We start from the raw sequence: 11174 nt of genomic DNA, 5'->3' as shown, positions 1-11174 counted from the left end.
CACACACACACACACACACACCATGGTTAACAGTATCTGTTTTAGCACGGTGAAATCTCTAAATATTTGGACAATGATACAATTGTCAACATTTTGCTGAAGGAGGGATTCTGCTGGCTACCACAACAGTATCACATTTACTAATTGTGACTTTACTAAAAGACAGAATGTGACTGAAACTGAAACACAGTTTGGTGACGAACTATAACCTGAATCATGCAACAAACCCAACTGAGCTCAAAGCAGACAAATGAAATCAGAAATAAAACGCTTCTTTTTTAATACTTGAGAATCCTTTGAGTTCAGTACTTGTAGGTACCTCATGGACATCACCAAAGGTCCTGCTTCTATCATTGAAGAAACATCTCTAAATTGAGCCCTGCAGCTTCTCATACTGAACTGGAGTTTGTTATTCATGCATTCATTTCATCACGATTGAACTACTGTAATTCACTGTTTACATGTCTAAACAAAAACTCCCTGGAGCGCCTGCAGATTGTTAAAAATGCTGCAGCAAGGCTTCTGACTAAAACATGTAAGTACTCTCATGTAACACCGCTGCTTATACAGCTGCACTGGCTCCCCGTTGAAGTCAGAGTCCATTTTAAGATGCTGGTTCTGACCTTTAAAGCTCTTCAAGGACAAGTACCAGCCTACACCATTGAACCTTTACAGCCCTATGTAGGAGGTCCCTGAGGTCATGTGATCAGGGCCTACTTGTTATTCAGCACACAAGACTGAAAACCAAGGGAGACGCAGCTTTTGCCACTGTGGACTCACTGTGGACTCACTGTGGACTCACTGTGGACTCACTGTGGACTCACTGTGGACTCACTGTGGACTCACTGTGGACTCAATGGTCACTTTGAAAAAACAACTAAAACACATCTTTTTAGAATTGCATTTTGTTAACTTTTGACTGTTTTTGTTTTATACTTTCTGAAGCACTTTGTGATCTTTTTATCTAGAAATGTGCTGTATAAATAAAATTGTACATTCTTACCTTTCCTGTTTGTCAGGCCTGGTTTCAGTTGTCATTTGCTATTTGAAGGGTCAAGTTAAAGCCACTAATCAAGACTAGTCAGTATTCACTACACAAGTGTAACTTGAATATTTAGTATAGATTGTTTTTATTATTGGCCAAATGTGAATGTGCCTACCTGAAGGTTGCAACACCAGATCTTCCCAAAAAGTTAATTCTGTTCATCTGGATGCAGGGTCAAAGGTCATGACAACTGACCTCATAGGCCATTGTTCATTCAGTTGGCGGGTTTCAGTCACTTTCGATTCAATTCAATTCGATTTATAAAGCGCCAAATCACAACAACAGTCGCCTGCGGGCGCTTTATATTGTAAGGTAGATCCTACAGCACCTTTTTTACACTTCCTCTGTGCCTACACACCACGCTGTGTTTAATTCCACAGTGTGTTTTTTGTCGTGACGTCCTTCCCTCACCCCAACTGGTCGCGGGTGCTGCTGCCCCTCCCTGAGACTGGTTCTGCTGGAGATTTCTTCCTGCTGAAAAGGAGTTTTTCCTTCCCACTGTCACCAAGTGCTTGCACAAAGCAGGTCACCTGACTGTTGGGGTGTTCTCTGTGTTATTGCAGGGCAGGTTTATCTTACAACACAAAGCACCACGAGATGACTGACTTTGTGCTTCGGTGCTTTAAAATCAAATAAAATTGGTTAAATGATTTCTTTTCAGGGCCTTTATTTCCCCGGGATCGAGTGTGGATGTCTTGGTTGCCACAACAGGTCTTTCCTGATGAATATTTCAGTGTTCAGGTTTCAGATGTATGCATTTGGTTGCTCTGTTTAAAACACATTATGTCAAATATCACACATTTGAATTGCAGGTAAGCAACTTATAGACCACCTTTATATCATCCATCCATTCGCTTCTCCTTTTCAGGGTCGCGGGGGTCACTGGAGCCTATCCCAGCTGTCATAGGGCGAGAGGCGGGGTACATCCTGGACAGGTCGCCAGTCTGTCGCAGGGCCAACACACAGGGACAGACAACCATTCGCACCTATGGGCAATTTGGATTAATCAATTAACCTATCCCCACAAACTGCATGTCTTTGGACGGTGGGAGGAAGCTGGAGTACCTGGAGGAACCCACGCAAACACGGGGAGAACATGCAAACTCCACACAGACAGGCTCCGGCCTGATGGTGGAATTGAACTTTGCTGCCCACGGTTATATTTAGCTGAAATTAATTACCATGAAACACAATCAGAAGTGGATTGATTAATGAAATCACAATAATGCTGATTTTTTGTTGTCAGAAGTTATTGCTCTTTCCAGCTTTAGCTGCTAAATAAGTTAGTTTAATGTAATCATATGCTGAAAAGAGACAAAGGTTCGCCACTGTCTATGCTCTGTACAGACACATGTCACTGCTCAGCTGTGGCTTTCAGTAGAGCTCTCTATTTCTATATTATGCTGCTTTGTGCGTCTACACCATTACATTTTTCATGCAAATGCCTTGAACACCTTAGCATTTACAGAATGTCTCCTGACATGGACGTTGGTCTCCGGTTCTCCCCACAGACTTTCAGTGGGATTCAGGTCAGGTTAGGAGGTCAGGTGTGCACGTGAGTAACATTCCCATTAGTCTTCTGGAGGTAGCTCTTCACCAAGATCGATGTTTGCATGTGTGTAAGTTTTGGATTGTTGTCGTGTTGAAAGACAAATCAGGCCAAGATTTGCTGCCGACTGCTTGAGCTTTTCTTCCACAATCACAGATTCTTTCCACCTCGATGAGTTTCCCACTTCCAGAGACACAGAAGCACCCACCCAGCATAATACTCCCACCACTGAGTTTCACTGTGGGTTGTACTATATAATATAGACAGCGCCTCTAAGGCCAAAGGGCACACTTCCAGTATGCATACTCTTTCTCCGGGTTGCCTTTAGCATACTTCAGCTTGAAGTTGTCTCTTCTACATAAGTGTTTGTCTTTTCTGCAACCTCACAGACCAATCCTGTCCTGGTTCCAGTGACTGTCTTCTTCGAGGCTACAACTCCCAGCTTCGCTAAGTCATCAGTATCTTGACACTAGTTTTTTTCCAGTCTTTGAAATCTTCCTACCTCTGCCAGGCTTGTTCTGTCCTGTGTGGCTCTCTTTGAATTTCCTGACGATACTTCTCGCTCCAGTTCTTCATATTTAGAAATGCTGTGATAACTGTGACGTTTTTTGTTTTTACTGTGTGGAAATTGGAAGGTAACTTTTAGTTTAACTTTATTTTACAAGTTTTGAGCTTTCCAGAGTTAAAGCACATCATCGCACAGCAGTGGTTCGTGCTATGGCTCAATAAAAAGGTTCGTTGTTTGGAGAGCTAATTTAGAATATTTTATTTTCAAGAAAACTGGTATGTTTAGAAATGCAATGAAAATCCCTTGCTTTGTTAAAAAAAAGCACTTCAGACAAAAACTGTAAATAAATAAATAAATTGCTGTTGCAAAAGAATTTCCCAAATTTCGAAAAACTAAATCTTTATCTTAGCTTGCGTTACGGGGGTGTGGCTTCTCCTCCTGTCTGGCAAAAGGCTGTGAGAGCTGAAGTACCACTAACAGCCTAATTGGATGATACCACATGCTTCATTGCCTGGGGGGTGTTTCAAGTTTGTTTTGTATTAGTTGGTCATGTGACACACCCCCTGGTGCGTCCTTCGGTTTAGCTAAACCAGTATTTAAGTTCCCCCTGTGTCAGTTTGTCTTGTGTTTGCTTGAGGATTTGGTAATTGTTATCTTGAGTTTAGTTTATTGAGTTGACCTCTTTTATTGGTCTGCCTGTTTTTCTGTCTTTGTTAAATATCTTTTCATACTTTTGGGTCATTCAAACCCCTTTTTTGAATTAAACACCTGTGTCCTTTATGCCTTACTGCTTGGTCCCTGACACTTACAAAAGTTCCATCTATATCAATTGTTTTGCAGTTTTTACACAGGTATACAGCATCATTTATTTGTATATTTAAACGTGATTTTATCTATTTTTTTAAACAATGTTAAAGGTGGAAGACTGTTAATCGAGGTGTGTGCAAGATGTTGTGCCTAAATTACTATCTGGAAAGCAAATTTTTTGGTGTTTGTATTCAGCATCACAGTTTATGAGTGTTGGATAGTTATTCTCCAAACTCAGAGCATGGGGATAAAACCGGATAAAAAAGGCGAGCCACTTTATGTAGGTTGATGATAACCTTTGAACAGGAACAAAGTCCAGAAGTGTAACAAATACAAATGGGGATCATAACAAACAATCTGACAATAACAAAGCGTGAGACAGGACTATTTATACACCGAGGGCTTAATGAGAACCATTGGTCATTGTGCCTAAACTGATTTACATACACATTTTTTCTTTGTGTCCTTCTGAGCCCCACACAGGTGAAGACGATCACCTGTGACCACAGAGAAGGAAGTAAAACCGACACTGGACGTGAGAGAAAGACACCTTTCAAAGTAACAGAGAAACAAGAATATCATCAGACAAACAGATGAGACACGAGAAATTAAAGTCCTCATTAGAATATCAAATTAGAGATCCAAAGGTTCAAAAACTTGGCAAAATAAAAGCCAAACAGATTACACAAAGTGTAAATGCAGAGGATTTTGAAACAGGAGTGAAAAATGTGGACTTGTGTACATATACACAGAGAATTTCATTGTACAGGGAAAGTGTTTCTGTATTGTCCATACGAAAATAAAACTTTGAAAGTTTGAAACTTTGTGTCTGTTCTATTACACTTGTTTGAGCCAAAAATAAAAAACACACACCATTATTAACAGTATCACAATCTGTTTCAGCGCATGTTCATGTTTATTTCCAAAGCCCTTATATGGCATATTTTGTCCTCTGCATTTAAGCCATTCACTCAGTGAAGCAGTGGGCAGCTACCAATCCAGCACCCAGGGAGCAGTGTGTGTGTAGAGACAGTACCTTGCTCAAGGGTACCTCAGGGTAGCGGCTCGGTGGATTCAAACCCCCAACCTTCCGATCACGGGGCGACCACTCTACAAATTGAGCTATACAGAAGCTATCCTGTATTATCATGCTGTAGGTCTTCATGCTGTTGGTGCAGCCGCAGCACGGCCCTGTAGAGCTCTGATGAACCAGCTTACAGAAAAGCTGTTAAAAATGCAGACATGCATTGGTGCATGCATGCATGCACGTATGCACACCCATTCAAGTCACATGTGGCTTGAGTATAACTATCCAAGACTCATATACTATTTACAGGTAGGTTACATAGCGACTGTTGAGTTCACGTGCTTCCTTTCTAAATCCCCCTTTTTCATTAATGTACTTTCCAATATCTGAAAGACGCTGTCTTTGCCTTATGTATCAGGATATGCTACATACAGATATCGTATAACTGCAACTGGGCAGTTACATATCAGATCATAGAAGATCCTTGTTTTTGTTGATGAGAACCTCTGGGCAGAAGGAGACGAAGAGGCTGGCCTTGTTCACAGTGGGCATCTTACATTAAACTGATTTACATGCACACATTTCCCCCCTGTGTCTTTATGAGTTCTACACTGCACCTGGGTTCATCTTCATATGTTACAGGAACTACAAACAGGTGCAGACAGAAGGACAGGAGAATAGATCAAAGTGATTTTATTTTGACTATTAGATGAAGGTAGAGGTGGCAAAGGAAGCCTGATGTTGTGGCTGCACTGATGCGTGAGTTAAGATTTAAGAGCCAGTCCTGCAGGTTTTAGATGTGTCCTTGATCCAACACAGCTTGGGGGAATAAAATACAATTCACAGTTTATGTTCAGTCTATTTATTGTTCGGTGTAATCTTTTGTGTTGCACTCATCTCACATTTTTGCATTTGCTCCATAATCCTGGATAATTGCTTTTCATTCTACTGCATATCTATAAAAATCTCTGTGTTCTGCACATTATCTTAGCTGTTCCTAGGATTGAATTCTTCTGGAGAGAGACCTCGGATGCTGTGCTTGGAATCTGCTGGATCCACTCTTCCACGTTGTGATCTGAAATCCAGATCATGAGCCAAGATGAAATGATAAACCTCTATATTGGTCGACTTTCTACTTGTGACTGTGATAAAAATCCGTGATCAGATCGGTGATGCAGCTGAGATCAGGAAAAGAGTACTGCAACCACTCAGGCTCTAACAACAAAATGCAAAGTGCTTTAAAGACATCCGATTATGAAGAGATACCAAGGCTACAGCAGCAGAATCAGCAGCAACACTGGAGCTGAGAGGAATGCAGTGTCTCAAAGACACATCAGGGGCTAAACCCTCTGGTTCAGCTGCAAACGTTTTATTCACCATCTCAATCTCTGTGAGCAACTAAAACCTGCTCTGGAAACTGAGCCGCCTACATAACGACACATGCGTGTGTTTTATGCCTATCATGTGACTGCAGTTCTGGGACATCCCAGTAGGTGGAGGTGTTGCGTCATTTTACCAAAACAAAAACAAACCAAAAAAACGCCTGAACTAGAAAAAAACGTCGTGACGTGTACAGTCGTAAAACAACGTCATGTCTGCACAAGCAGCTTATGGCTTAGCCTAAAAGCTAACATCTTATTTTTGTTTTTGTTTTTTTTTGTTTTTGTTTCGTTTGGCGGGTCGGCTTTTGTTCTAGATGGAGACCCAGAGCCTACCATGAAACTCCGGGTCCAGAATGACAGGTGAGCTGAAGCGTAAACGGGGCCTAAGAAGAAACATGCTAGCTGCTAATGCTAACGGCTAGCTGTGTGTAGGAAACGCTCAGTTTACCTGTTAGCGGTCACTAAGCTGCTTTGGACCTTTTTTTATTACTATTACTTGAAAATGTCTGGGGGGTTTACCTAACGGTAGTTACGTTGGTATAATGAAATGAGTTATATGGAAATAATGTCAGAGTAATTCACTTTTGTGAACTTTAGCCAACCCAAAAAAGCAGATCTCCAGTCGCATTCGTGCCCCAAAGTACCACAGTACTGTCAGAGAGGAGTCTCGGCTGTTTTAGCATAAACAGTGCTAAACCCTTCATTACTTCTTAACACTTTATTAACGTCTTTACGTCGGTTCTCTCTGTCAGTTGACACGTAAATATGGCCGTGATCGTAGCTGCAGCGGGACACACTCTGACCGAGGCTCTTGTGTCTTAGGACTGATTCCAGAAGAGTACTGAAACTGAGGGAGTCTCCTACTGTAATGCAGCCTAATTCAACTGAGCGGGGAGGTCATGCGGGAAATGGTTTATCCCTAACTCTGCAGCCAGAGCTTTTCACCAGGGCACCTGTTGGTGGTGCTGCTGCCTCCAGCCCTGAGAGCAGTGAGGTACGAGTACCCATGACCGGTGGCCCCGGAGAGTCCAGTGGAGGTGCGTCATCCAGGAGATGCAGGATCAACTCCCACAGCCACTCGCATTCACACGCACATAATCGGGCGCCCCCTTCCAGTTCAGAGCCCGAGCTTGACCCGCCCGACCCTGACCTGGACTCTGGAGAACCCAGCGCCTCTCTTTCTGAGCTACGCTGTCTCTTCCGCTGGCTCCAAAAGAGTCTTCCTTTCCTGGTCATACTGTGCGCTAAGCTGGTGATCCAACATGCTCTGGGTAAGCAGGAGTGAAGAAAACAGTGTCACCACAGCTGTGAGCACAAGAACGCATGTCATCGTGTCTCTCTTCCTTTACCAGGTTTAGCAGTTGGGATCGGCCTCTTCACGACCTTTCTGTATGTGAATAAAAACATTCAAACTCAAGTCTTTCTTCAGGTGAGTCAGCAGCTGAAAAACTGTTGATTTGTGATGCGTTTATGAATATTAATTAAGTCCCTGATACGACACGTTGTCTGTGTGCAGGATCGTCACTCAAAGCTGCAGTGCATATGGCTGCTGCTCTTCCTGATCTCCTGCACCTTACTGCTTTACTACACCTTTCTCACAGAGACACTTTATCATTGGTAAGGCACGATCCATTGTGTCACCTCACTTATCACTAGAAATATAGTGTCCGACCTAAAAGTGGAGTGTGATCAGATTTGTTGAAGAGCATTATGCCGTTTAACCCGACTGCCACCCTTCCTCATAGCCTCATCCTGCTCAGTCCAACCATTGAGCGGCTGGGTTTCTGGGAGACACTCTGGGCAGTCGGCGTCACCAACTTTGTAATAAAGTTCCTCTGCATGGGAATCAAGTGCCTTATTCTGCTGCTGCCCTCTTCACTGGTGTCCTATCGAACTCAGGTTTGATTTGTAGATTTATTCTCGACATTGTTGACTTAATGAAGAAAACCAAAGCCCTGTTGGCAGGGCTGGTTCAGTAGCTTAAGTTTATTTCTCCAGGGCCGGTGGCTCATGTTGACTGAGGAGCTGGGTCAAGTCCACCAGACTATAGCGCCTGTTCCACTGTGGTTCCGCTACCTAGTCACCTACCAGGAGACAGAAGGCACCCCTGGACTTACACTCGGGGTCCTGTTGGCTTTGCTCTACCTCATACTAAAGGTGTGATCCTACAGCTTATATATTTTTGTAGAATAAATGCTAAAAGGGTTCTGTTTCCTGTTGACAATTACATCGAAAACTGTTGTTTTCTCTCCCTTTTAGCTTTTAGGATTGTATGGTCAGTGGACGTCTTTAATGAAAACTGGGAGACTGTTCCTACGAGTCGAGGTCAGTGTTAAACAGCTTTATCTTTAAATTGTGAATTAAAGGTAAATGCAGATTGTGCTGAAGTGTCCGTATTGAAGTGTGCTTCCATGTTATTTCTCAGTGCACAGGCACAGCAGCCACGAGGAGTCAGTGTAACGAGGCTGGAGATGTCTGCCCCATCTGTCAGGGAGAGTACAGGGAGCCACGTGCACTTCTCTGTCAGGTAAAACGACACGTGCACACTTCCAGGGCCTGCTGTACGCTGCCACAAAAGTGTTGAGTCGCCCCTCATTTCTTTATGATTTGCTCCAAAGGAGCCAGACTTTTCTTTGGACACTGGCTGCTTTTTACTCATCTTCAGTCCTGTTCTTGTACCTGATCATTTTCAGAGGAATGCTTTTTTTAAATTTCTTTTGTTTATTAAGCAATTTAAGGCTGAACTCTAAGTCATTCAAGCATAAAAACTCAAGGCCCAGTGAATCAGTGTTAAGTCTTCACATGACAGACACCCCGACAGTGAACCAGCTGAAATGGTTTCTGTTGGGACTTTGTTGCTGCCGGCCTGTCTCAAAACATTTGTTCCCATTTCTTTAGCTGAATCTATAAAAAGTTTACTTGTTCATAGAAAATCAAGTAATGAGGGGTGGCTCAGGACTTGAGTACAGTCCTGTATTTGCTGCCTCAGTGTTCGATGCTTCTGTAAAACACTTAAATGGTGAGGTCAGAGTGTGTACAAATGTTCCCTGTCAGATTTTATATCAGGCACACAGCTCTGTGACATAGACTGTATATAAACCAGGGGTGGGGAACTCTGTGTCCTGCAGGGTTTAGATCTCACCCTGGGTCAACACACCTGAATCACATGATTAGTTCATTACCAGGCCTCTGGAGAACTTCAGGACATGTTGAGGAGGTCATTTAGCCGTTTAAATCAGCTGTGCTGGATCACGGACACGTCTAAAACCTGCAGGACACCGGCCCTCGAGGCCTGGAGTTGCCCACCGCTGCGTTAGAGGAATGCAAATTTAGGGTACCTTTATATCGGCTTTATTTACTTTACAAAAGCTACAACCGCCTATTTATGGAGTCTTGAGCATAGAAGTGCGCCCCACCTGCTGTTGGAAAATGTCTGCAAGGGGCGGCCAATCAGGACAAAGCTGGTGTAAAGAGTGACGAAGGAGCTAAAACAAACTTGAAGAAGTTCAGTAGCCCTTTTCAGGCACTTTTGAGTGTAAAATGTGTTGATGTGCTTTCACTTCTCCGCTGTGCAGCACATATTCTGTGACGAATGCATCGCTATGTGGTTCAACCGGGAGAAGAGCTGCCCCCTCTGCCGCACAGTCATCACAGAGAAGGTCTACAAGTGGAGAGATGGAGCCACGTCTCCACACCTGCAGATTTATTAATGGTTCAGGTGTGGGATACTGGTATTATTTTGTATGTAATATGTGACTTTTCATGGCTGTCAAGCCCCACTGCCAGATAACGTCGTACACACTGTTTCATTAGTCAGTTAAAGGCTGGGCTCCTTGCTGGCCGGGGCCAGTGAAGGTACACAACCATAGGCATGTTTCTGGCTTCTCTTGTTAAATCTCCAGCAAAGAATTTCTTCTTCTCACAGAAATTATTTTCTCACCCTCGAGTATTTTTTTGATTTAAGTAGTTTTGCTTTGTGTTGCTTTTCCTAACCTTTAGTCTTTGAAACTTTCCTCGAGAATGAAAATTTCATTACTTCCACGTTTTTTTAAAATGTTTTGTGAATATAGGAGCATAAGAGAATTACACACAGCACCTGATCCCCGTCTTGTCTAGTGTTACCTAATTTCTGATCGCAACTATTCCGATTCATCCAAACGAATGCGCCAAATAAAAGCATCTGCTTCAGTTGTATCGTTCAGTTTGAAATCAGGCTGCAGAGCTGACCTTCTGGAACAACTCATAGGTATAATTGCTCATTAATGTGCACACAGTAAACTTCTTGCTTTCAGCTTTTTTGGGGGACTGCAGATGATTGTGATACTGATTTACACAAATTATTTTTTTACAGGGCTGACGTTGCCCCGTTTTTGTAAAAACCAAAGACTGGGAGAAACATCTATTTTATGTACAAAAATCATTTCACTGTTATTTTTATCCGCTCTGACCCATGAACTCTGATTAAAGATCTACATTTAAGTTAAGTGTTCTTGGCTTGATTTGTGGAGCAAACTGGGACCAGTTCCCTGGTGAACAGCTTCCAGTTTATGGGAAAAAACTTGGACGTTATCACTGAGATACGCTGAAACGTTCTGTTGCACCAGCAGGACTCAGACAGGCTCTGTTCATTTATGTTTTATTTCAACTTCATTATGTACATGATACAGTTCAGGTGAAGGATCGACACAACAGAAATGTCACCAGTGACTAAAATATCCTTTTCAACTCGAGACATGTTATCAAGTAAGCTTGATAAAGTATGGTTCAAACATCTGTGTGTAAAATGCTCCTTAAACATACCTGAACAGAAGCAAAATGCACCACTTTTACATCACCGTGTCTCAGACACGACAGTC

General features: G+C 42.7%; 1 protein-coding gene across 2 annotated transcripts; it reads left to right on the top strand.

The window, feature by feature from the left end:
- The first annotated feature begins 6479 nt into the window (after positions 1-6479).
- On the top strand, positions 6480-10797 carry rnft1 (ring finger protein, transmembrane 1). Of its 2 annotated transcripts, XM_005740348.1 has the most exons (10): positions 6480-6678; positions 7141-7589; positions 7671-7747; positions 7835-7935; positions 8064-8217; positions 8317-8475; positions 8578-8643; positions 8744-8845; positions 9894-10036; positions 10670-10797. In XM_005740348.1, the coding sequence occupies exons 1-9, from the start codon at positions 6653-6655 to the stop codon at positions 10026-10028; spliced, it is 1269 nt and encodes a 422-aa protein (XP_005740405.1). In that variant the 5' UTR covers positions 6480-6652; the 3' UTR covers positions 10029-10036; positions 10670-10797. The 2 variants fall into 2 exon arrangements, with proteins under 2 accessions (XP_005740405.1, XP_013768186.1); XM_013912732.1 differs by having other exon boundaries at positions 9894-10797.
- The last annotated feature ends 377 nt before the right edge of the window (positions 10798-11174 follow it).

The sequence above is a fragment of the Pundamilia nyererei genome, unplaced genomic scaffold (genome assembly GCF_000239375.1).
Source record: "Pundamilia nyererei isolate P.nyererei 1_Seehausen unplaced genomic scaffold, PunNye1.0 scaffold00099, whole genome shotgun sequence".
Classification (NCBI taxonomy): Eukaryota; Metazoa; Chordata; class Actinopteri; order Cichliformes; family Cichlidae; genus Pundamilia; species Pundamilia nyererei.
Note: the sequence above shows the minus strand (reverse complement) of the source record. Positions and strands in the feature narration are given on the sequence as shown.

What these genes read in the sequence shown, in the direction of transcription:
- rnft1 (XM_005740348.1), top strand. Translation starts at nt 6,653, where the DNA reads ATGAAACTCCGGGTCCAGAATGACAG. An exon ending in TGCTCTACCTCATACTAAAG is followed by an intron (nt 8,476 to 8,577) that starts GTGTGATCCTAC and finishes TCTCCCTTTTAG; the next exon opens with CTTTTAGGATTGTATGGTCA. An exon ending in GACTGTTCCTACGAGTCGAG is followed by an intron (nt 8,644 to 8,743) that starts GTCAGTGTTAAA and finishes GTTATTTCTCAG; the next exon opens with TGCACAGGCACAGCAGCCAC.